This window comes from Leptonychotes weddellii, chromosome 5 (genome assembly GCF_054177405.1).
Source record: "Leptonychotes weddellii isolate Sample4059 chromosome 5, ASM5417740v2, whole genome shotgun sequence".
Classification (NCBI taxonomy): Eukaryota; Metazoa; Chordata; class Mammalia; order Carnivora; family Phocidae; genus Leptonychotes; species Leptonychotes weddellii.
The window spans coordinates 3,450,069-3,475,903 of record NC_138373.1 but is presented as its reverse complement, the minus strand read 5'-3'; the positions used below and the strand labels follow the sequence as shown (position 1 = coordinate 3,475,903).

The 25,835-nt window shown below is 51.7% G+C and overlaps 1 protein-coding gene and 1 long non-coding RNA gene across 3 annotated transcripts in view; one reads left to right on the top strand and one right to left on the bottom strand.

The window, feature by feature from the left end:
* Window positions 1-25,835, bottom strand: part of LOC145721380 (uncharacterized) — a 229,223-nt gene that overhangs the window by 117,983 nt on the left and 85,405 nt on the right. The gene's annotated exons all lie outside the window — the stretch shown is intronic.
* The window catches only part of MMD2 (monocyte to macrophage differentiation associated 2), a 45,792-nt gene continuing 28,301 nt past the window's right edge, over window positions 8,345-25,835 (top strand). For both annotated transcript variants that reach the window (XM_081819050.1, XM_081819049.1), the window contains exon 1: window positions 8,345-8,456. In XM_081819050.1, coding sequence (XP_081675176.1) covers window positions 8,410-8,456 — 47 coding nt within the window. In that variant the 5' untranslated portion in view covers window positions 8,345-8,409. The remainder of the gene's footprint in view (window positions 8,457-25,835) is intronic.

Genomic DNA, 25,835 nt, shown 5'->3' with positions numbered 1-25,835 from the left:
CTTTTTATAAAATTGCTATACAGGGGCACCTGGGTGGCTCAGTCATTAAACCTTCTGCCTTCGGCTCAGGTCATGATCCCAGGGTCCTGGGATCGAGCCCCGCATCGGGCTCCCTGCTCCGCGGGAAGCCTGCTTCTCCCTCTCCCACTCCCCCTGCTTGTGCTCTCTCTCTCAAATAAATAAATAAAATCTTTTAAAAAAGATAGAGGACATTATTAACAAAGAACCCATTGTTTTAGGCAAGGTCCCCCTTCTAAGGGGGATGGTTGGGTTCTGTTCATAAATTTCCTAGAGCTGACTGGGGAACTTGTTTGTTGACCTGTTAAAGGTTATGCTTCTGGGGGGTTGAAACTGCAGTTGGATTAGGTACTAAGTCTTGATTGACTGACTTAGGGCCTTAACCAAAGTGACGCCATTTTGGTCCTGTAGTTTTCTTTTTAACATTCGATTAAGTTTTGTTTCTTGTACATATAACACCAAAGCAAAGTTTTAAAACCTACTTACCACATCACACCAGTTTTTGTGAATATTTTGAAAATGATATTTTCCCCTTGCGGCCCCAGGACAATTTTTAAATAAAAAGCCGGAAGCCAATAATCTCACCTGGGGGGATGTCACCTCGTCCTCTAGCAAAATGTTTGGTATTCATTCTTCTCATGACAATTCAGGTTATCATTACTGATATTACCTGCCTGGTTGTTTTTGTTTTAAATCTGAGGTCCCAAGTCAATGGAGGGCCTGGATTTGAATTTGGCTTCAGCCTGTATGGACGTGTCTCCAGGTCTAATGTCCTTTGAATGGTGCCCTTGGGTACTTTGCAAATGCAGAGGTAACTTGGAGGCTTTCCTCCTCCAGGATTTGGATGGTAACTCCTGGGGATGCAGTGCTGAGATGAGGTGTCTGGAAGACAGAGGGCAGATGACCCAAGATCTGGCCCCCACACCCCTCCTTCCCCAGTTCACTTCCTGCTCTCATCTCTGCTGGTTTGGAAGCTCAGGATTTGGATTCCTGGCTAAGGCAGGAGTGGAGCAGACGGGAAAAGGGCATTCATTTGGAGGAGGTGGGAGGCTGGGACAGTTCAGAACAGGGAGGTCCCTGGTCAGAGGAGGCGCTTGCCAGGAATGAGGAGGTACCCTCCAAGCTGTCAGGCCCCTTGGGGGATTGCTGTGCCCACCCCGTGCCCCTTTGTTGCAGCTGCACCCAGTGACTGGTGGATGGGAGGCCCCCCTTGCCCCTGCTGTCCACCCCAAGAATAATCCCCTGATCAATCTCCTTGCCTTAATCTCCTCTCAGAGCCTGCTTCCCAGGAACCCTAGCTGGAACAAGTTGGTTCCTGGGAGCTGCTCTTTTTTCTTCTTGCAAAGACCTGAAGCTGGCTCAGGGACCGCAAAGCCAGAAAAGAGGAAAGCCTGCCCCCCGGCCGCCGTGGCTTCCCCAGCTGAGCAGTGACCAGGACAAATCCTGCTCCATGAGGCTCAGGGCCCGGCACACAGTAGACTGAACAAAGAACGGACAGTCAGAGTCCCAGCTCTGAGCGATGACAGGGGACAGAGGATCCTGATCAGACAAACCCTCTGGCAGTTAGACAGACATGGTTAAAAAGAAGGGTGCCTGGGTGGTTCAGTCGGTTAAGCGTCTGCCTTCTGCTCAGGTCATGATCTCAGGGTCCTAGGATTGAGCCCCACGTTGGGCTCCCTGCTGAGCAGGGAGCCTGCTTCTCCCTCTTTCTCTCTCTGCTGCTCTCCCTGCTTGACTCTCTCAAATAAATAAATAAAATATTAAAAAAAAAAAAAGAAAGAAAGACAGCCACAGGCCCCAAATGGAGTCATTTATGTTAAGAGCCTCACATCAGGAAACCAGGACTTAATACCTAACCTAACTGCAGTTTTCTCCCTCTATCCCCGCCCGCCGAAAGTACCCTTGAACCCATTAACCTGGAATTTCCTGGTCAGCACTAGGAAATTTATGGCTAGACACTTTCCGTTCCCCTTAGGAGGGCAAACTTGTCTAAAATAATGCATTCTTTGCTAATTATGTCCCTTTTCCATTTTCTCCCTGTTTTTAAAAGCCTTTCCTTTCCTGCAGCCCAGTGGAGTTTCCCTCTGCCTGCTGGAAGGGAAGCTGCCCGATTCATGAATTGATTAGTGAAACCAATTATATCTTTACTAGAGTGAACATTTGTTATTTAACAACATATATCAAATAAAATCTGGAATATATATTATAAAATCTGAGATATACAAGTATGTATAAGCTATAAGTGTGTATATACATGCATACATGTATATACACACATACACACATGTATAGTAGATTAGAGATAAAATATAGGTATAGATACTGATGTAGGAAATATTGCAGTTTGGGAGCAAATGGTCAAGAAAGAATTCTTTTTTAAAAAAATATTTTATTTATTTATTTAATAGACACAGCGAGAGAGGGAACACAAGCAGGGGGAGTGGGGGAGGGAGAAGCAGGCTTCCCCCAGAGCAGGGAGCCCGATGTGGGACTCGATCCCAGGACCCTGGGATCATGACCTGAGCCGAAGGCAGATGCTTAACCGACTGCGCCACCCAGGTGCCCCAAGAAAGAATTCTTGAGACATCTTTGGTGCAAAAAGGTGGTTTTATTAAAGCATGGGGACAGGACCTGTGGGCAGGAAGAGCTGTACTGGGGTCATGAGGAGTGGCCTATTATATACTTTCAAGTTGAGAGGGCGTTAGGGACAGTGTAAGTCTCTAAGGAATTTGGAAGCAAGGTTTCCAAGACCTTGAGGGGCTAGCTGTTGCTAGGAAAAAGGTATTTATTACTGTCTAATAAAACCCTAGCCATGAGACCCTTCAGATGTATATCAGTGGGCCACATGCTTGGAGGATGATTGCTAACAAAAATCTTGGGGAAGGAGGTAGAGATAAAGGAAGTTTCCAAAGGAATTTTTATATGTTAAAGGAGAATTACAGGATCCTGGAGGTCAGGCTAATGTTAAGCTAAGATTGCATTTTGCCCTTAGCAAAGTATTAACATGGAGGCAGTTTCTAGAGGAAGGTCACTCTGCCTGTCAATGGGCTGTAAGTTGGAAGGAAATTTAATTTTTTTTTCCTTTGCCTTTGTTCCCGGCATCAGGTCCTATTTGAAGGTATAGGGGGTGACGGAGAGCATCAAGAACCTGGAGAGAACCTTGAAAGGAGTAACATTGGCAAGTTTGTAGCTGTGTGCCTGAGGATAGTTTCAATGTGGATATCTGAGCTATCCATGTGTTTGCTGTCATATCCCTAGTGGTGCAAGGGGCTGATGGAGGATTTAAAAATGTTTCCTGCCTGTCTGTAGAGTGTACTCCACTCTCAGTCATGTAGATAGCGGTCTGTTGGGTGGTGTTTGGAGGAGAGCGTGGACAGTGAGATCTGGGATGGGGAGCCTCCCCTCAGTGGGGTAGGGAGACCAGGAACAGACTTACACTCTGGACCCGGCTGGACTTCAGGATCACCCAGGTTACCTGTAGAACCATACAAGTACTCAGCTGAGCCAGGGTCTCTGAGAGGGGGGCCCAGGCATCAGGATTGTTGCAAGCTTCCCAAGAAACGCTGAAAGGTGAGCACCCCTGGGTCAAAGTCAGTGAAGCAATGTTCCCACAGCGCCCCTCCACTGCAGCACAGACTTGGGGCAGCTGTTGAGAGACAGAAAAAGAGATTGATGCATGCGAAACACCTGTCTGGCTCTGTGATTATCCTTCTTCTTCCCATTTTGCACACCAGGAAGATGTGGCTGGCTGGTGGCAAAGCCAAGGCCAGAAAAGTTACGTGGGACAGCTGCCTATTGTCCACTCATTGTCTACCTACCCAGGGTGGGTGTTTACCTTGAACCTGGCCCTGCCCATGGTCGTGGTCCCCACAGGTTAGGAGAAGCTGGGCAGGAAGCTGATCTTACAGCAGAGGACTGCCCGACATGAACCATCCACCCAAGTCAGACAACGCCACTCTGTGACCCTGGTGCAGGGAGACAGAGACCAAAACCAGCTTGAAAGCTCGTCTAATTAAGGTCCCTGTGCAAAGCACAAGAATACCAAATAGCCCTACTGTCCTGGCTAATACAAATGACCGTCACGGATTTGTCAGTCATAGCCCCACCCTCTCCCTGCTCTTTCCCCTTTCTAGAGAAGACTTATTAAGATATCTCATCAAGAATTGGTCCTGCTTCCTAATAGTATCCAATAAAAAGTACAGCCCCACTTCCTTGAACTTCCCCAAGCATCTAAGGCAAGTATGAATTCTGCCATGAGTCCTTCCTGACCCTTTCTGGAGGAGACCACTACGGTTCCCCATGGTGGGCCCTCCGACTTCTCACAACCAGTTGATAAACCTCCCCGCAGTCTTTGGCTGATGGGCATTGACAGGATGATACTGTGGGGCCCTGGGGCTGGTTCGAAGGTGGCACAAAGAGAAGGAGAAGCCATTTCCCTAAAAGCTCTTGCAAAGGAGATCTTTGAACTGGGTCTGGAAGAATAACAAGAGACCGGCCAGGCAAACTGAGGAGAAAAGGCCTTCCAGGCAGAGGGAACAGCATCTTTGTAGTCCCAGAGCATGAGAAAGCCATACACATTTGGGGAGTTTGTTTGGATTCATTTACTGGGTGTGGGGCGTGGGCGAGGCTGTTTCATACTGACTCTATCCTGAAGGCAAGGGGAGCCACTGAAGGATTTTAGGGAGAGGGACTTAATCAGACTTGTGTTTCAGAAAGTTACTCTGGTAGGGAGGGTTTGTGGCCTGGAGAGGCTGAGACAATCGGGACTTTGTTACCAGACGCTGCTAAGCACATAGTAGATGCCCATGTTGGAAATTACCCGGGGGGAGAAGGAAAATCAGGTCCGGTCAGAAGGGGGCATTGGGTCCTGGGGACAGATGGCAGAGGGTGGCCTTGTGAGAGGAGACTGTGATGTAGCCAGGGCTCTGGGGAAGGGGTGAAAAGCATGGGTGGTTGTGGGGGGGGGGCTTTCTCTCCCTCCCTGCTTGCCAATTTGCCCTCCAAAGAACCAGGAAGACAGTAGGTGCTTAATCAGTGCACATTCAATAGTGCAAGACACTTCAGGGACAGACAGATGTAGGTCTGTGTGGCTTGCTTTGGGACCTAGCCTCCCTGAGCAAGGCTCCTCGTCCACAAATTAGGAACAGCACCTCCTACCATGTAGCTACAGATGGGGGAAGCACATTTTCAGTAATAACGTTGGGCCCAGGCTGCCTTTGTTCCTTCAGTAATCCTGCAAGGTGGGTGCTTTACAAGTGGGGAAACTGAGCCTTGAGTGGGAAGCACCTGTGTTCAGGGCACAAAGCTATCTGGTGGTGGAGGGCAGCCTTGGATCCTGGGAAGGCCACCTTCAGAGCTCCCAGCCACGGCCAGCCTGGTCCAGGGGGTGGTATGGGGCGGCCTTCTGGGCCCTTCTCTCTCTTCAGAGAAAGAACAGCAGAGCCCTAGGGAAAATGACTTTTGGCCAAGAGCGGTTGAGGGGTTGATCGCTTAGGTGACCGTGAGCGGTCACTGTGGCAGGGGCTGTGGGTTGCATCTGGAGACAGGGCACGATGACCCCCAACCAGGAGCGGTGATGGACAGGCTCAGCGACAAGGCTGGGGGAGCCCGAGCCCGCACAGCGAGCAGGAGGTGGGCTTGCACCAAAGGGACTGTTGGCCACGGTGAAGTGGGCACCGATGGACTTCTGCCATGGGGGGGGGCAGGGGGGACAGAGCCAGGAGTGGGCAGATCCGGGAAGGCCCCAGGGTCAGGAGCCCAAGGCTTTTCCAGTGGCTGCCCCCACCCCTGGCGCCCACCCCGTCTCCTTCACGCACAGTCTAACCCTGACTCCCACACAGGAGTCAGGCCCTCAGTTGCCATAACAACTGGATCCCAGCAGTAAAAATAGTAACTTATTTCTTATCCAACTTTTTTTGCTCTTGGAAAAAAAGAAAATCCATTTCTAGGTTTGTGTTTCCCTTCAGGGGTCTCCTCTAGGGCCCTGCTGAGCCCACTGCCAAGACCTGGGGAAGGTCGACAGCAGGCTGGGGCCGGGAGGAGGCCAGCGGGCCAGCAGCCTGGGGAATTCTGGTTCCACATCTGTGGCTTCCCTCAGCCTCTGGGCAGCTGTGCTCAACAACGACGGATGCCCCAGGCCTGCCCTGGACTCCCTGGGAGGAGGGGGCCACGGGGAGGTCAGGCCTCTGGGGTCTTTCACTTTTATAAAGCCAGCAGGGACCTTTTTGGGAATTGAAGTTGAGGGTGGAGGAGGAGGTATGGCTGGCACCTGGGGACAGGTGTGTCCCAGTGGGGCTGACAATAAGGCCTGGGGAGGGGGTCACAACAGTGGTGATGGAGGTCAAGGTCAGGGAAGAAGCCATGAAATGCAGGCCCAGAGCTCGGGGCCTGGGCAGCTGGGCTCCAGGACAGCTCCTCTGGCTGTGTGACCTTCGGAGGGTCCCCTGGTCCCTCTCAGCCTCTTTCCCTTCTCCATCGAGGGGACAGGAGGCTCTGGTCATTATAGCCATGAGCCTCACCCAAAATGTATACGGACAACTGAAACAAAAGTTTCCTGAACATGACTTACTCTCTCCTGGCCCCGTGTACTCTGGATGGATGTCTTTTCTGTTTCATTTCCAACGCTGCTCACCACCCACTGGTTGACTCCCTGATCTTCTAGAGCCACGCTGCCCCATAGGACTTCCTGTAGTGTTGGAAATGGTCCGACATGGCAGCCACTAGTCACATGTAGCTGATGAGTACTTGAATGTGGCTTGTGTGACCCAAGAGCTGCATTTCAAATTGCATTTCATTTTATTTAACATAGAAATAAACAGATGCAGGAGGCTGGTGGCTTTCATGCTGGAGGTCGCAGCTCTGGGAGGTCCAGACGAGCAGTTCAAAACCTGCAGCTCCAAGGAACCTTCCAGCTCTGCCTCCTCACAGGGTGGGCTGGCTGCCTTGCCGGACCCTCTGGCCCACCACATTCTATCCCTCGGCCTTCCACTCATGCCAATCTTGACCTCAAGCTCACCTGGCCAAAACCCAGCTCACATCTTCCCTCATTTCCCTGCTGCTCCTCCCCTGGTCTCCTCCCCCTCCCTCCACACCCCCAAATGTCATCACTACCCACCCAGCAGGGCCAGCCAGAAGCCCAGGGGTCACCCTTCACTTCTAATCCATCAGCAGGGCCTGGTGGATTTGACCTCATAAACATCCCTAGACCCCCTTTCTGGTCCCTACCTCCAGTCTTCCCTCCCCCCTCAGCCTGTGAATGGGTGTACCTGCAACCCTTCTTGTCCCCACCAACACCAGCTATCTGTCTGTGCCCATCCTGTGCCCAGCATTTGGGCGCACAGAAGTGAATTCCATGGGGTCGCTTTTGCCCTGGGTGGGATTATTTTCTGAATGTGTGGTAGGAACTCAAATAAAGCCTTGTTATTTAAAATAGCAGGGAGCTGGGGTTTGGGAACCAAAGGGAAGGGAGAGAAGTGTGTGGTGGGGAGGAGGTGTCTTTCAATTTGGGCACCTGTCCTTTCATGTTGAAGGCTGTTCTGCCTCCCGCAGTCCCCAAAGGTGTCATCCGCTCCCGTAAGTGGTTTCCCATAGCCTATAACCCGGGCCAAGGTCTCCTAAAGGATAGAGCTGGATTTTGTAGAAGATCAGAGCGGGGTGGGCAGATCCTGGGTACGTTGCCATCCGACAATAAAATGCGCATGGCCCTGTCTGCGGGTCGTGAGGGTCCCCAGAGTCACAGCCTCTGGGAGTGGATTAGTTCCCCAGAGACTGCGGCCATCCCCGGGCGGGTCCCCTGGGGCCGTCGCGCCTCGCAGGCGCTCGGGTGGCAAGAGGCGCCGGCCTTGGGGGAAGCGCTAGCTACAAGTATCCTGCCCGGGCCGGCCACGCCAGGGGCCTGAGTGGCTGGCGCGCCAGAAGTGGGTCCGCTCCCTTTCCAGCCCAGCCCCGGCGGCGGGGACAGCGGGGCTCCGTCTAGCAGGCCGTCACCTCGCTCTGGAAACTACCGGCGGAGTGCACACCGGGAGAGAGAGAGAGGGAAGGGGCTCCAAGCGGAAGCCCCCAGCCCTCCCTATCGCTCCTCCTCCCCCGGTGAGGGCAGGAGGGGTCTGCCGGGCACGGGCAGGGGGCCGAGGCCGCGGGGACTAAGGCGATTGGCCCGGAGCCCCCCCGCCCCGCCCCCGCCCCATCTGCTCGGGATTTGGCGTCGGCATCTCGGGCTCCGGCTCGGCTCGGCTCCAGCTCGGGCTCCGCGCGCCCCCCCGGCCGGCCCCCGCCCCGCGCCCGCCTACCTGCTGCTCCCGCGCCCAGCGCCTCCCTCCCTCCCTCCCTCCCGCGCTCCCTCCTCGCGCCGGTTGTCGGAGCCCCGGGCTGGGTGCTGATGGAACCGCCGCGATGTTCGCTCCCCGGCTCCTGGATTTCCAGAAGACGAAGTATGCGAGGTGAGGGTGGGGGCGCGCGGGGAGAAGGGGAGGGGAGGGGGCGCGCGGGGAGGGGCGCGCCGGAAGGGGGCGAGCGGCGAGGGGGCGCGCGGGGAGCGGCGGCCAGGGCTCTCAAGGCTCTCTCCGGCTCTGCGCTGCCGGGCTCGCTCCCCCGTCGCCCAGAGAATTCGAGTTGATAAATGGACCCTAACCTCGGCCGGAAGAAACCAGGAAGGAGACGCCGTGGTCTTTGTGAGAGTCTCCGCGCCCAGCTTTGCGCCCCCGGACCCGGGAGTAGCGCGGGTTCCCAGCGCCTCCTCTCCTGGCGGCGAGCCCTGAGGCGAGTCGCTTCACCTCCCGGAACCTCAATTTCCAGGTCTGCAAAACGGGGATAATGACCGTCCCCATCCCTGCGGACTCCGTGAAGCACTTTGCATGGCTCCCGGAGCAGAGTAATCGCTCAGTTTTTATCCGGCGTTAACGATAAAAGGTTGTTAGCACGCACCGGCGGTGTTCCCCCACTATCCCCCACTATCCCCCACTACCCCCTGCACTGCCCTTGCCTTCCCCTCACTGCTCCTGTCACCCCCCCCACTCCTTTCCCCCCCCATCCCCCCCCCCGCCTTCACCACCCCCATGGCAAGCTGGAGGAATGAGTTAAGTGCTCTTTTTAGGTGGGGAAACTGAGGTTTAGGACCCAGGAAGAGCTGCTTCTACATCTTGGCTTTTTCACAGTGTGAGGTTTGTGGTCACCCCTGAGCCTCAGTTTCTTCTAAAATGGTGATGGCAGATACTCCCACGGGACTGCCGAGTGGAAGCCAAGCTCCTGTTGCATTGATTACCAATTAAATGGGGAGGTTCATAGTTATTAAGTTTCTCTAAGATTTTGTGGGGTCTGCTTGCCTGAAAGCTGGCAGGAAAACCCTTTCCCGAATTGCCCTCAGCCCCTAAAGGTCTTGAGGGAGGACAGGCTGTTCTGGGAGTGTGGGCTTTTGCCCCTGCCTGGGTGCTGAGGGGGCGCCCAGCCTGCCCTGCTGACTTTTTGCCCTCCCACTCAGGTTTCCTGCTTCTGGGTGGAGTAGGCAGGGGGTGAATTTGAGACGGATTAGCACCATTTTTGATATCCACGTCTACGTGGCTCACTGTCTCCTGACAATTGCTGAGGGTCCCTGTCACCATGAGGTCTCCACAAGTTCTGGTCAAACAGCAGAGCTTGATCACAGATGTCCAGGCTGAGCATGGCATGGTGTGTGTGTGTGTGTGTGTGTGTGTGTGTGTGTGGCAGGACTAGAGCTTTAGTCTCACCCTCCATTTCCTGGGGCAGGGTTGTACGTGTCTCCTTCATAAGGTTGGGGAGTCTCACTGGGAAAGGGTCAGTTCTTGTGGGTTTTTCTTTTGGCTGGACGGTGGGAGGGGCTGGCTGTCCAAATCCATGGAGTCCTCTCTGATATGGGCACTTGGATTTTCAAAGGCTTGTTCTCAAGGGTCCTGTATGCTATTGTGAGTTGTAAGTTGGTGGAGGGTTTGCTGGAAGGGAAGGGAAAAGTCTGGGACTTGAGGCCACAGATGCAAACATGCCGGAAAGGAGCTCTGAACCCTGTGCCATGGGCCTTCGCCTGTCCTGCACCTGCTGTGTGGTCTTGAGTAGGTGTCTCAACCTCAGCTGGTTGATTTGGAAGGACAGGAGGGTTGGTCTGAATGATCTGTAGATTTGGACACTGGTGCTGCCCTCTCTAACTGGGTTAGAGCTCTCCAGCTGCGCCAGGGGCTGGACCATGAGCTTTTTCCTTTCTATGGGTGATGAGTCCAGTGAGGAAGTGGAGCACATGGATTAGAACTGTTTCTGTTCCTGTCCTCATTGCGTGGCCCTTACCGTGGTGCAGCCCACAAGTTAGGTCCTTAATAAAGGCTTCCTGATTGAGCGAATTTAATAGTGTGACCCCGTGCTGTCCAGTAGAAATGTCACACAAGCCACATACTTAGTTCTACATTTTTTAGTAGCTATTCAGTTTAATGTGTGACTGATTTTCTATCTCATTGTCATAAAAAGGTAAAAAATGGTGAGATTAATTTTAGGAATATATTATAGTTAATCCTTGATATGCAAAGTGTTGTCGTTTCAATATATAATCACTATAAATGAATTATTCATGAGATACTTTATGTTCTCTTTTCACTGCGAGTCTTTGAGATCTGTTTGTGTGTTTTATACCCATGGCCCATCCTGGTTCGGACTAGCTATATTTCAGATGCTCAATAGCCTCATGTACCCAGTGGCTGCCATATTAAATAGCACACAAATATCTTCCAGGGCGAGAGATGGGCGTTTGTCTTAATCAGTTTGGGCTACTATAAGGAAGTACCATAGACTGGGTGGCTTATGAACAATAGAAAATTATTTCTCATAGTTCTGGAGGCTGGAGGTCTGAGATGAGGGTGCCAGCATGGTTGGGTTCTGGTGAGGGCCATCTTTTGGGTTACAGAGTACAAACGTCTCGTTTTATCTTCATGTGGCAGAAAGAGAAGGAGCTACTCTCTGGCCTCTTCTTAGAAGGGCACTAATCTCATTCATGAGGGCCCCACCTCCCTGATCTAATTATGCCCTAAAAGTCCCACTTCCAAATGCCATCATGCTGGAAATTAGATTTCAAAATAGGATTTTTTTTTTTTTTTTTTTGTGGGGAGGAGGGAGAACACAACCATTCAGCCCCTAACAGTGTTCTTAGTTAAATGCTGTGTGACACTGTAAAGGATGTTTTCCCTCTTTGAGCCTCTGTTGTTTTTTTTTTTTTTTAAAGATTTTATTTATTTATCTGACAGAGAGAGAGAGAGAACAAGTAGGCAGAGAGACAGGCAGAGGGAGAGGGAGAAGCAGACTCCCCGCCGAGCAGGGAGCCCGATGTGGGACTTGATCCCAGGATCCTGGGATCATGACCTGAGCCGAAGGCAGCCGCTTAACCGACTGAGCCACCCAGGTGCCCAAGAGCCTGTTTTTCAGTGGATGTTTGGACCAGCTCATCTTTCAGGTTCTAACCTAGAACCTTTGAATGGTTTGCCTAGATCAAGAAATACACTATCATTAAGCTATAGGAATTAAAGACTGTGTAGTGTTGGTGCAGGGCTAGGCAAATTGGCCAGTGGAACAGAATAGAGAGGCCAGAAGCAGATTCATGTTTATAAAGACATTTGATTTTGAGAAAGGTGGTGTTGCTGATCAGCCAAGGCAACGATGGTCTATTGAATAAATGGTATTGAGACCATTGGTTATCCAGATGGAAACAGTGAAACTGGAGCCCTACCTCACACCATACAGAAAAAGCATTTCTGGATGGATTAAAAATTTTAAAAGTGAAATAAAAAAAGAATATAACTTGAAACTTTTAGAAAATAGAAAGGACTATCTTTTGGATTTCAGGGTAGGTAAAGATTTCTGAAGGCACAAAAAGTTAAAACCATTAAAGAAAAAATGGGTAAACCAGACCGCATTAAGAATTATGAATTTCTTTTCTTTTTTTTTTCTTTTTTAAGATTTTTTGTTTATTTGAGGGGTGCCTGGGTGGCTCAGTTGGTTAAGCTACTGCCTTCGGCTCAGGTCATGATCCTGGAGTCCCGGGATCGAGTCCCGCATCGGGCTCCCTGCTCGGCGGGGAGTCTGCTTCTCCCTCTGACCCTCTCTCTCTCTATCTCATTCTCTCTCTCAAATAAATAAAATCTTAAAAAAAAAAAAGATTTTTTGTTTATTTGATAGAGAGAGACACAGCGAGAGAGGGAACACAAGCAGGGGGGAGTGGGAGACGAAGAAGCAGGCTTCACACTGAGCAGGGAGCCCGATGCGGAGCTCGATCCCAGGACCCTGGGACCATGACCTGAGCCGAAGGCAGACGCTTAATGACTGAGCCACCCAGGTGCCCCAAGAATTATGAATTTCTATTCATCAAAAAAATGTCATGAAGAAAATAGAAGACAAGCTACGAACTGGAAGGACATATCTGCAGCACATTTACCCACCAAAATAATTAACATCCAGGATATATAAACAACTACAATAAGAAAAAGACAGATAAGAGAATAGAAAGTGTAAAAATACAAATCGTTTTGCAGATGAACACAGAGAGAAGAGAACACAAATGAACAGTGAACACATGAAAAGCTGTTCATGTTCATTGGGTGTCTACCCTGGAGAATATTGTGCACATGTGCATCATTGGAAAGGGACAAGAATTTTCTCAGCAGCATTGTTTGTGATAAGCTAGACCTGGAGACATCCCAAACGTCATTGCTACAGTGGTGTATATTCATATAATGGGATAAGACCCTGCAAGGCGAGCGACCTCCACTTTCAGGCAACAGTATGGATCAATCTTATAGACGTGTTGAGTGATAGCCAAACACAAAGGAAAGTATGAATCCAATCATTCAATGCTCAAAAACAGGCAAACCAACTGTTGTTTAGGAATGCAGAAGAAAGTATGTGGAAAGCCAGAACATGATGATTGTTGCAAAATCAGCTCCCTGGCTACCTCTAAGGGAGGCGGTGGGGATACACAGGGTGCTTCTGGGTCTTGGCAGTGTTCTAATTCTTGACTTGGGAAGAAAACCAAGCTGGATTTTCCATGCCCTACAAGACAGCTCCCAATCCCCAGGGGTAGACTTACCCACATGGCCACACCTCCCTACAAGGGAGGCTGGGAAGTGTCCTCCCACCGTCTGTGCCCATTGCTGCCTCCCTGGGGCCCAGAACAGCACCTGTCATCTGAGTAGGTACCAGTCAGATCTGGTGAATGACTGGTGGCTGTGTGACTTTGAGCAAGCGAATTAACCTCTGAAGACATTGGTCTGCGCTCTTGCTTTAATCTGACTTTAAATGGGGTCTTTATAAAGCAGCGTTATGGTTATACCTGCAGCCTATGCTCCTTGGACAACATTTTTAAAATCCCGGGAAGTAGGTATAAAAATGAAAGCGACGGTCCCCCTGCAACCCGCCATCTCGAGATCTTCACTGTGAAACGTGCTGTTTGCTTCCAGTGCTTTCTCTGTGGAAACGCTACAGTTAGCATGGCTTGTCTTTTAAAAAATTTGACCTGCGGCAAGGCTGTCTCCCTTGTCTTTAACCATTATTCACAACCTGAGTTTAATGTGTGCCTCATTTTCCATCTCATCATCGAACCCTGCTTTATTTTATTACTTCCCATTTTTAGACGCTTCTCTTGCTTCCTGAAACCCACTTCTGCTGGGGGACATCTCTGCAGGAGAATTCAGGAGAATTCTCTGTGTGGACGCATATCTGATCCATTGTCGATCCTGGGCATTAGCCACGTCCTGTGGGTCACAAGTTCCCTCTGATGCCCAGTTTATAAGGACCAGGTCTTGGGGCGCCCCCAGGAATGGCCCCCGTCGCGCCGTTCCTGCCACGGGTTTGAAGTTGCCCCTGAGGCCACACAGAGGTCAGGGCCCAGCTCTTCCCACCGCGGTGTCCCTGGGGAGCGGAAGGAGCTTGGAGCTTGTGTTCTGATTCTGCTCGTCTTTTTGCTGGGTTCTCTTGAGCGGGCCACTTAGTCATTGCGCCATGGCATCCTCCTTGGGCCTGAGGCTAACATGGGCTTGGCAAAGCATCCAGTGGCCCTGGTGGGCTTTCTGTAGGTTTGGGTCCCCATCCTACTTCCTGACATCCCTTCAAGGCCGCTTAGGACCAGTCCTATTCCAGCCAAGAAATCCTGAAGGTCACGGGTTTTGTAGACATTTTCTTTTTGTTCTTCAGGGGATGAAGATATGTATGAGAAGCATCCAGTGAGGGTTGGTGCTCCAAAGTGGTGGTTATTTCTGTAAGTGATGATTGTCATGTACAGTCTCTTTCCGGAGAGGACTTGAAGCACTCTGGAAAAAGCAAGTTTCTCAAGGTCCACGGGGCTGCCAGAGACCCCTTCAGGCTTGGCAAGGCTTGCTGTGATGCCGGCCGGCTTCTGGGCACGGACGAGGGGCGCCGAGGAGAGGCTTCCAGGGCCTCTGTCTTGCCGGGCTGCCGTGGGCAGGCCAGCTCCGGGCTTCACGGAGTAGGAACCACGTGCCGGGCCTCACGCCTCGAACCTTCCATTCACCATCCCCTCCAACCCTTAGCGGTTGGGGCAGTAGGTACCATTTTTTATCCTTACTTGGTTTGCCTGTGGTCATGGAACACACGGTGAGGTTCACACCCGGACTGTGCTTTGCTTTTCTGCCTCCCACACAACCACGGGGATAGTGATCCTCGCGATCAGGTACGTTTGTGGAGTAGGGCCGGAACTCGCATGCACGGTGGTCCCCGCTGGACACAGGGACTGGAACCCCGAGTCTTCCCTGTTGCCCGCCCCCAGGCAGGGCCCTCAGCACACCCTCTGTGCGGCCTCCTTCATTCATGGACAGGCCCCAAGCATGTGTAGGGCCGGAGCAAGTGTCCCAGGGGAAGCCCACACACCATATGTCTGAATATTTAAAGTTAAAAATCTAGCTAACGAGCTTTTCAACAAAACAGGTTCTGTCCTGCTTGGCAAATATACTTCTATAATGACAAAAATGGAACATTCTGGTAAAGCCGTGGCCGTCAGATGGTTGAAGGCTGGCCACATGAACCTTGGCGTTTGTGGCTGGGCCAGCCGTGCCTGGATGGGGAATAAGATAAAGGCATGCATAATTTATTAATTGCTATATATTTCATACCAGTTATTTTTCTCTTCGTTGCAGCAAAATCATCAATTATGTTACTTCCATTCAAAATTTTCACTTAAATTGGGTTCTAGTAATCATCTAGAGTTGTGCAATCCAGGACAGTAGCACGAGCCACCTGTGGCTATTTAATTAATTAGCTAATTAATTAATTAATTTTAAGTCAGCTCCATGCCCAGTGTGGGGCCCAACGCTGGGCTGGAACTCACAACCCTGAGATCAAGACTTGAGCTGAGACCAAGAGTCAGACACTTTAACCAACTGAGCCACCCAGGTGCCCCCAGCTGTGGCTATTTAAATTCAAATCTAAGTTCGTTAAAGTGAAATAAAGTAAAAAAGCTAGCCCTTCAGTTGCATGGGCCCAGATTCAGGTGCTCAATAGCCGAGTTCGGCTGGTGGTCAACGTATCGTAAATACAACACAGACCTACAACATTTCGATCATTGAAGAAATTTCTCTCGGAGAGCACTAGTCTGAAGGATGAAAATGCAAAACGTAATTTTAAAAATATCCCACAGGGGCGCCTGGGTGGGTCAGTCTTTAAGCGTCTGCCTTCAGCTCAGGTCACGATCCCAGGGTCCTGGAATCGAGCCCCGCATCGGGATCCCTGCTCATCAGGAAGCCTGCTTCTCCCTCTCCCGCTCCCCCTGCTTGTGTTCCCTCTCTCGCTGTGTCTCTCTCTGTCAAATATATAAATAAAACCTTAAAAAAAAAAAATCCCACAAACATAAATTAAACCAAATGTAAAAAATTGAAAAAAAAAAACCCTCTTCTTTTTAGAGTATCCAAAACTTTCTTAAATTTTTGAAAGGCAAAATATAAAGGAAGATTAATAAGCATAAAACTTAAAGTCAAGAAGTATTTACGTAAAATAAAGTATTTAAGTAAAGCTGAAATATTCACTGGGCGCCTGGGTGGCTCAGTTGGTTAAGCGACTGCCTTCGGCTCAGGTCATGATCCTGGAGTCCCGGGATCAAGTTCCGCATCGGGCTCCCTGCTCAGCGGGGAGTCTGCTTCTCCCTCTGACCCTCCCCCCTCTCATGTACTCTCTCTCATTCTCGCTCTCTCAAATGAATAAATAAATCTTTAGGAAAAAAAAAAGCTGAAATATTCAGATTTTTTTGCAAGTGTGATTGAATCTCCTCTAGAGCTCAGTGCCCACCCAGTTGCAAGAGATGTGGAGAAGTCCTTTCCTGGGGCCTGGGTTAGTCATAAAGTGGATGGCTAGGGTGACAGCTTGGATTATGCCAGTGATGAGCACTGGATCCCCCGTGAGCCAGGTGCTCGAGGCTTCTTTAAGCTAGTTTGTGGGTGTGGCGAAAGCAAGACCCTCTAAACCCGTTCGGCAGCATACTCCGTGAGTCAGTATCATTGGTGTCATCTAGTGCTTGTTAGAAATGCGGAATCTCGGGCTCCATCCCAGACATACGGAAGCTCATAGTTTAGGGGAGGACTTGGTTTCCTAATAATATCATGTGAGTGAATGCAAAATTGAGATGTCGACAAGCGTGCAGGAAAGATGGGTATGGTTTCTGCTCAGGTGCCCGGGCCAGGCAGGCTTGAGGGTTAATCAGGTACTCTCAGTTGTAAGAAATAACCGAAGGCCTCAATTTGAACTGGCTTAGAGGAGAGAGAGGGAAGGAGGGACAGAGAGAGAGAGAAGGGAGAGGAAGGAGGAGAGAGAGAGGGAAGATGAGGATAAGGAGAGGAAGGAGAAGAAGGAAGAGAAAGAGGGAACACCAGAAGACAGAAATGAGTTTGTGTCCAGAACTGAAAAGTTCAGGAGTGTCTGGGTTCAGGTACAGCTGGATCCAGGGTCTTAAAGAGGACCCGGGCTGTCTCTCTTTGTCTCTGGGCTCTGTTTCCTCTGGTGGCTGCATTGTCTGGACTGCTCACAGCCTTCGTGGACTTCGAGTTTCTCTTTCCTGGCAGGATCACCACTGTCCTGGAATCGAGTGTCTGTGTCCTGGCTTGGATGGCATGCCCACCCTTGAACCTATTGGCGGGGTCAAGGGAAGGGCTACGGCAAGGCTAGATCCTTTGGAGCGTGGAGTTTGGGAGTCAGGCATGGCTTGGGTGGTGGTGGGATGTGGCTCCACCTGAGCCCAATGGAACAAGAGGAGGAAGGTGTGGCCGAAAAGGAAAGTGAGTGCCGTTGTATAGGATTGATGCTTGTTGCATCTCCTGACAACGGGACGGTTCCTTGCCAGTGTGTCCCCTTGACCCCAAAGCTTTCAGTGCATGTGTATGTAGTACCAGGCACTCTCTTATGAGATGAGATTTAAGAAAGGAGACTCGGCCTTAAATAGGAAGTTCTGATACTTGCTGCAACAGGCATGAACTTTGAGGACAGATGTTAAACAGCTGCTAAGCAAAAGGACGAATGTTGTGTGAGTCCACTTCTGTGAGGTCCCCAAAGTCGTCAGACTCAGAGACAGAGAGCAGATGGTGGTGCTGGGGGCTGGGAGGGGGTGGGGGTCCTTGCGTCGCGGGGACAGAGTCTCAGTGTGGGGGGATGGAACGTTCTGGAGCCGGATGGTGGTGGTGTCTGCAAAGCAGTGTGAATGTGCTCAACGCCCCTGAACTGGACCCTGAAACATGGCTAAGGCAATAAATTCTACATTGAGAGTGTTTTACCACAATGAAAAAAAAAACCTAGCTGAAAACAGTGACACGTAGGTCATTTATTAAATGCGAGGGGGAAGAGGGGGGGAAAAAAAGGAACTTCAGCATTGATGTGATATTACTTCATATGGGGTCCATATTCCGACCTTACCAGTTTGCCCCGTCACTGTCCCAGCTGCCAGGATCCGGTTCAGGGTGCCCTGCATTGTTTCCTTAGCCTCCTCGAATCCAGAATTTATCTCCCATCTTCCTGTCAGGCATCCGCGTTTCTGAGGTGTCCAGGCCAGTTGCTCTGTAGGCTGCCCCAGTGTGGGGGTCCCTGGGCTCAGTTCGGGGTCTCAGGGTTAGACTGAGGCTCTGCATTTTTGGTGGAAGCGATGCTGGTCCTTCTAGGCATCTCATAACTGGCAGTGAACCTCAATCACTTGCTCACGTTGATGTCCTCCAGGTTTTCTGTCTGTAAAAATTATTGTCTGTTTTGGTAATTGGTGGCATTTGGGGGAGGGAGTATTTTGAGATTGTGTACATATTCTGGTCCTCACGTGATGAAAACTGTCATTCATAAAAGTAGAGAGAATAGAGTAATGAACCCGACACCCCATAGCCTGAACTTAACAGTTACTAATATTTTGCCAAAGTTGCTTCACCTCTGCTTTTTCCCCAAGGGTATGGCTTCAGTCCACATCTCTAACTGGTGAGGACACTTTTTCCAATTCCTACACCGCTGTCCCACCTGTCAGCATTGGCAATAATTCCCTAGTGCTGCGGACGCGCTTGAATTGTACATTTTGTCTAGTTTTAGAGAAGGTATATTTACTTAACTGCATGTGGCTAGTGCTGTGTTAAGTAGCATGGCTGTGGAGGCTCGATTAGGTTCAGGATCCACGTTCTCGGCAAGAAACTTCAAGGTGCATCTCTCTGTCGGGGGCACGTGAGACATCTGACTGTCCCATTTCCAGTGATGTCAAGATTGATCTTGGGGCCCCTCGGCTCCTTTTGAATATCCAGTTGCTCAGCAACCCCCCAAATTTCTCTACACTTAGTGTACCAAAGTGGTGGGATCTTCATTATTATCCAAGAGAAAACCATGGTTCATTTCTTTCCAAGAAAAGCCTCCAGAGGAAGGAATGGATGTGTTGGTTTGTAGCGTAGGTATTCTTAGGATGTGTGGATGGTGTCTTGGGCTTTGTGAACCCCTGGGGTGGTGCATCCGCTCTGTGCGTGTGTGCGCACATGTGTGTGTGCATTTGGCCCCGGAGAGATGTAGATCTCCCAGCGGCCAGCCACCTTGCTCAGGAATGGGTGCCTGAATCCTGGACATAGGGGATGGAGCTGGGTCGAAATCCAGCTTCAGCATATCCCAGGGCCCTCTGCGTTGGAGTTCCCGTGGCTCTACCAGGCCCTGAATGGCGCTCTGGACCGTTGGCCATTGGGGGCACTGGGTTATGCCTAGGGCATGTGGCACTCTGTTGGCAGGGCTGGTCATTCCAGGTGCCGTCTCTACGAGGGGAAGGATGTTTGCCGTGAGCTCACGGGAAATGTTCTGGATTGTAATCCCATCATGACATCAGGGAGGGGAAGACTGCAGAGATGGGAAGCTGGGAGGGAGGCCAGGTGGCCTGTCAGGGGGAGGCTGCGGGCCGTGCGTTTTGGTGGTCCCTGAGGAGCCCCTGCACCCCAGCATCCCTGAGTCAGGGTCTGGCTCTACTCTGCTGGCCACCTTTATGAGCCTCATCTCCTCATCTGAAAAATGGGCCAAGAAGCCCACCCTGCAAGATTCCGAGGGCTTTGGAGGGGAGCTGAGGAGTGACTTCAGATTCATTTCCGGCTCTGCACCAGGGAAAACTGCAGTGAACAGAGCAGACGTGGGTCCCAGGCCCAGTGAGCTGCCGCCCCGAGGAGCCAGGGGGTGTGAGCGAGCCTTGCGAACCGTGGAGTGCTGTACAGACAAGCCTTCTGGTATCACAGCCCCATCCCCAGATGGGACTGGAGCCATTCAGAAGCGATGTCGCTTGCTTGCCCCGGGGGCTTGTGGCTGGTATCCTGAGAGGCCAAGTCTTAGTCCCAGAGAATCTGCCTTAGTTTGGGTCTCCCCAGCAGTGGACCCCGAGACGAGGACGCAAAGGCAGGCAGTGTGTTTGGGAGGTGATCCCAAGAGACATCGAGAGAGTGGGGAATGAGCACAGGGAAGGGCACACAGCCACCAGGGGTTTGTTAAGAAGCAAGTTGGTTCTGCTTGGGGGACGGTGTAGGGCATGCGTCGGAGTTACCCCACCGGGCACAGAGGCCTGGCACGCTCCTCAGCTCACTGTGTCACTGGCAGAGGCCGCCTGCCATGAGCACTAACTCTTGGACGCTTGGGTGGGGCGTGGGCTTGCATCAGCCTCTTGTTGCAAGGACAGAAGAGGTGCCCACCCCCCCCAAAGATTTCTGGTTCAGAAGGTCTCTCACCTGCTGTCTTCCAGCAATTTTGGTGAGGCAGGGGACGGGGGTGGTCCCTGCTTTAGAGATGAGGACTCTCATTATCCCAGAGGGGAGGAGGTTCCCCAGGGAGCCACAGGGAGGGTGCGGGGCTGGGGTCTACCAGTCCTACCAGGTACACACCTCCAGGGGGCGCTGTCCCCAGGGACCGCCCCGTGAAGCAATGCCCTGTGGCCTGTGTTCCCTCCTACAGACCGTGACAGAGTTCCCCGGACCCGGCACCGGGGCCAGTCTCACCCCTTCCTCAGTTTCCCCTTCCTGTTCCTGGCTCGCTCTCCCCTGGGATTTTGATATTGAGACCACTATGGGGTGGCACTGGCCCAAAAACTGTTTCCCAAAGCCTGAGCCAAGATGCTGTCTGCACCCAGGAGGAGCCTGAATTCATGAATGGGACACAAAGAAGCATCCTGGGGCCAAGCTGGAGAAGGGGAGGCTCTCAGGGCCCAGGGCCAGCTTGGCCCTGGGCTGCCCTGGCCTCTGTGGGACAGACAGACAGACCCCCTTTGTGTGGAAGCCTGGACACATCTCTTTAGTCCTCTGTCTTGGGATCCCAGGGCCGCCGCTGCCAGGCACGGCCCAATCCGGAAGTTTTCCTGGGAGAGGAGGACTGCTTCTCTCCGGGGGCTACAGCCCTGGGCCCAGGCTGGGAGGAGAGGGAGAAACTGCAGAAGCTCTGAGGCTGGGCCTGGCCCCTCCAGCCTGACAGGGACGGAGCAGGAGGGGAGGTGAGCAGCTGGGATGTGCTGGGGGTCCAGGTGGTGGGGACCTGGCGGGTCAGCCAGCTTCGTTTGGCCCTGCCTGGGGCAGAAACGGTTTAGAAAGCAACCCCCCTTTTTTTTTTAAGATTTTATTTTGAAGTCGTCTCTACACCCAATATGGGGCTTGAACCCACAACCCTGAGATCAAGAGTTGCATGGTCCACCCACTGAGCCAGCCAGGCACCCCCAAAAGCATCCCTTTTCAGACCCCATCCAGACCTAGCCCTCAGGAGCGTGGAGCTGCTCTGTTGACCTTCTGTTGAATTATAACATACAGGAGAGCCTGCCTTTCACTTACAGCTCGAACCCGGGACACACTGGGGAACGAGCACCCAGATCAAGATGCTAAACAGGTCCAGTTGCCAAACACCCCCCGTGTGCCCCCTCCTGTCACTGTCCCCCACTCCCAAGGGTACCCACTGCCCTGGCTTTTATCATCAAAGTCTCCTGTTGCCGATTCTTGAAGTTTATGTAAATCGGTCCGAAGAGCGGGTACTGTGGTCGAGCGCCGTGTCTGAGACGCCTGCCGGGTTCTGCGTTCAGCTGTGTTGGCCTTGTCTTGATGCAGTCTGCTGTTCTGTGGTGTGGCTCCCTCCGTTTCTTTCCACCCTGCCCTGGATGGGCATTTTGGGTAATTCCCAGCACTCTCGTTGTGACCACCCCCTGCCCTCCCCCAACTCTGATGCAGCAGGTTTGAGAACACCTGGTCTCAAATATGGATTTCAAACATGGACTTCCGTATTTAAGATGTTTTTGTTAGATTTTTAAAAAAATTATTAAGTAGTAAATGAACATTGTGGCCAGTGATGCAATGCAGAAATATAGAGAAAAAAATAGTGTTTCCTGCTCTTCTCCCCAGTCTCTCCTCTGGTGTCCCCTTTCATACCTTCTGCTTTTCCAGGTCAGCTCCCCGCCCCGCCTCTTAGATCGCGCTACCTTGGGCAAGCCTCTTTTTTTTTTTTTTTAAAGATTTTATTTATTTATTTGAGAGAGAGAGAGAGCACATGAGAGGGGGGAGGGTCAGAGGGAGAAGCAGACTCCCTGCCGAGCAGGGAGCCCGATGCGGGACTCGATCCCGGGACTCCAGGATCATGACCTGAGCCGAAGGCAGCCGCTTAACCAACTGAGCCACCCAGGCGCCCACCTTGGGCAAGCCTCTTGTCCTGGCTGGATTGACCCACGTCTCAGGAGCCTGTCTGCTCCAAAATTTTTGGAAGATCTTAAAAGGTCGGGACTATTCCTAACTCGACATGTCTCCAGTCTGAACTTCATAAACACTCTGAGATGATCGATTATTCAGGTAGTTCCCAGGCATTACCTGTTGCATGCCTGGCTCTGCATCGGTACCGGGAAGATGAAGATGAATCGGGGCCAGGCCCTTGTTTGCAGCTTAGGGGCCAAGACCGACCCGGAAACACCCAAATGCATGTTGCCTGTGTTATGGTAGGGGTTGCAAGGGCGATTGTGGGAGTCCAAAGGAAGGAGCTACTCTCTCTGCCTAGAAGTGCTCCGGGAAGAGAAAGACAGAAGGGGTCTACAGTACAATGGCTTGTGCCTCGACCTACCGCTGAGAGAAAGCTGTTTACTCTCCAGTCTAGATGGGGGTGTGAGGATCAAGGAAAGCTTTTCAGAGGGGCCTTTTGACCTGGGCTTTGAAGGCTGAATAGGAGTTCTCCAGCTATAGAAGAGGGAAAGGGATTTTTAAGCAGAAGAAAAGACAGGTGGAAGGCCTACAGACATGATGACTGTGTGCCATGGGGAGAGCTTTCTTGGGGAAGAATTGCAGGGTCTAAGTCAGGGATAGGAAACAAAAGAAGCAGGTCCCCCCCTTTTTGTTCTTGGCTTGGCATGGTCTCTTGTGCTCTGGGTCGGCCAGGATTTTGCCCTGGCGCGTGAGATCTGCGAGTCTTGGTGTTAGACTTCCCAAGGTGGGAGGGGACTGACAAAGCCGGGGCTTGGGCGGGGTGGGGGGGCACTTATGGCCAGGGTTGCTCTGACCATTGGCCAATGAGGCAGTGATTTTAGGAGCTGGGACAGGGCTCTGTCCCTTCCCTTCTTTGCCTCCAGATTCTCCATCCTGGAGAGGATGCCCAGATACTTTATACTATAGTGTAAAAGACTGATGGCAGAACCACAGACAGGCCTGAAAGGGGAAGTGAGTGCGGTACAAAGAATAGACCAGGAGTCAGAAGGTCTGGGTCCCCTTCTCAGCTGCAACCATTTCCTAGCCTGTGGCTTAACTTCTGTGAATCCCTGTATAAAATGCCAGTCATACTCTCATCCCTGCTCACTTTGCAGCGATGCTCATGCAGGAGGAGGGAAGTGAAAGCGTTGGGTAACTCTCAAGCCAGGGACGGCTGCCTCCTGCCTGCCCTGTACCCATAGCAGACATGACCAGTCGTCACGCCCTCCTTTCCTGCCATGCCTAAACTCACGGCACACACCCCTGGCAGCCACGACCAGCCCTGGACTTGGCGTGGGTGTTGAAGCCTCTTTGCTGTCTGTGCTGAGCTGGGTGTTCCTTTTGTGGTCCTGGGGTCCTGTGGTGTCCCTGTTGTGGGACACCTGGTGCTGTCCCCTCTCTCTTCCTCACCCTGTGGCTTCTCAGCCTCGCTTGCACACTGCAATCACCTGGGGAGTTTAAAAAACTACCAGTGCTTGGGTCCCTCCCCTGGCAGTTCTGTTTTGAGCGCCTGAGCATCGGGATTTTTTCCTTTCTCCCTGGGGCGATTCTCATGCACAGCAACATTTGCTCCAGCTTCTTTCCCCAACCTGCCAGGTGGTGATAGCTTGCATCCCCTGTGGCCCCGGGTCTCAGGGAGGGGGTAATGATGACGCAGCTGAGCCCCAACTCCTGTTGCCTCCTCGCTCGCAGGATAACAAGGAGTCTTCCTGTGTACCTCGATTTGCCTGTGGCTTGAATTTGTTGTTGTTAAAATATATAACATAAAATGGACTGTTTTAACCATTCTTAAGAGTCATAAGCCCTTTCACACTGTTGTACAACCATCACCACCATCCGGCTCCAGAACCCTTCATTGTCTCAAACTGGGACCCTGTCCCCGTCACACACCATCCCCTCCCCCAGCCCCCCGGCACCACCACCTGCTCTTGTCTTCATGGATTTGGCAACTCTGGGGATCTCATATACATGGAATCCTGCATTATTCACCTTTCTGTGTCTGGCTTATATCATGTAGCTTAATGTCCTCAGAGATCATCCACGTTGTCGGTAGCAGGTGTCAGGATTCCTTCCATTGGATGGATGGACCACATTCTGTTACCTGTTCATCTGTGATGGACTCTTTGGGGTGCTTCCACCTTTCGGTTCCCGTGAATCACACTGCCGTGGACGTGGGTGTGCAAACATCTCTTCAGCCCCTGCTTTCGATTCTTCTCCCAGAAGTGGAGTTCCTGGATCTGATGGTGGTTCCACGTGTAGTTTCGGGGGGGAGCCCCCAGACTGTGTCCCAGGGTGGCCGCACCATTTACTTTCCTGCCAATTTCCCCACACCCTCGCCGACACTTGCTTTCTGTTTTTTGGGTAATAGTCACCGTTATGGGTGTGGAGTGGTGAGGGCTGATTTTGAAAGCAAACCTTCTTTCCTTACTTGACCATGTCAGAGCACCTGTTCCGGAGGGGACGCGGGAGGCGGAGTACTGAGCACCTGCTGTGTGCGGGGAGTTCACACATCTCCTCCTCTGTGAGACAGGCACCATCACCCTCCTGGAGCGCAGGCCTCATGCTCAGCCAGTTCTGGGCTCAATTTCCTCTGCTGAAATGGGGCTCATAATAGAACCTTCCTCATGGGTTGTGAGGATTCAGACTCATTAATGTTGGTCACGTGCCAATAAGTGCTGAGTGCTGTGCGCAGATTAACCCATTTCATCATTTTATAATCCTCTGAGGTGGGTGCTGAGGTTCTCCCCTTTGCTCAGATGAGAAAACCGAGGCCAGGGAGTTTTTGCAGCTTGGACATGGACTCGTGGCTAGAGAGGAGTGGTGCCAGGATTGACTCTGGGTGGTCTGACCCCCTGAGCTCCTGATCTTAACTGTAAACTCTAGTGCATGCTCAGTAGGTGGTAGGAGGAGGGTCTAAGCCAAAGCAGAGGCTTAGGGAGAAGAGGAGATTCCCAGGAATGGCTCCACCCCATCTGAGAAGGGCGGCCGGTGAACAGCTCCTTCCAGTGTAGAGCATTCTCACCTGGGTGCTGTGAGTTCTGGGCTGATTCTTGGAGCAGCCCTGCAGCAGGCGGGTGTCCCAGACATGACCAGCTCCACAGGACAGTGCTGTGACCGCATGAAGGATGGGGGGAGGGCAGGCTGGGGCTCTGATGGAGGAACTCTCTCCCAGTTGTCGGACTCACGGGATCCTAACAGCTCCTGCATTTGGAGTGTTCACCAAGTCCAGTCAGAACTGCTTCCAAAGGCTGTCCTCTTTCCACCGTGCCCCACTGCCCATCCAAACCTTAGAAACCTAAGTGTTTGCCACTTTCAGAAAGGACTGGGACAGACACCTCCTGGGATTCCAGTACTGTATTAGTCAGGACACTGAGCCTCAGCAAAACATCATTTACATGAAGGAAACATTTGAAAGTGTTTTGGTGTTCATCTTGGAAGGAAGAAAGGGAAACAGATTTTCTGCCATCCATCCTTCTGTCCATTCAGACAACTATGTATCTACCTATACACTTATTTTTCTACCAAGCTATGTGCCTATCTCTGCTACTCACATACTCACCCACCACTCCATCCATCTCCCCCATCTATCTCTTCATCCATTCATCCCCCATCCATCCATCCCCCACCCATCCATCCATCCATCCCCCACCCACC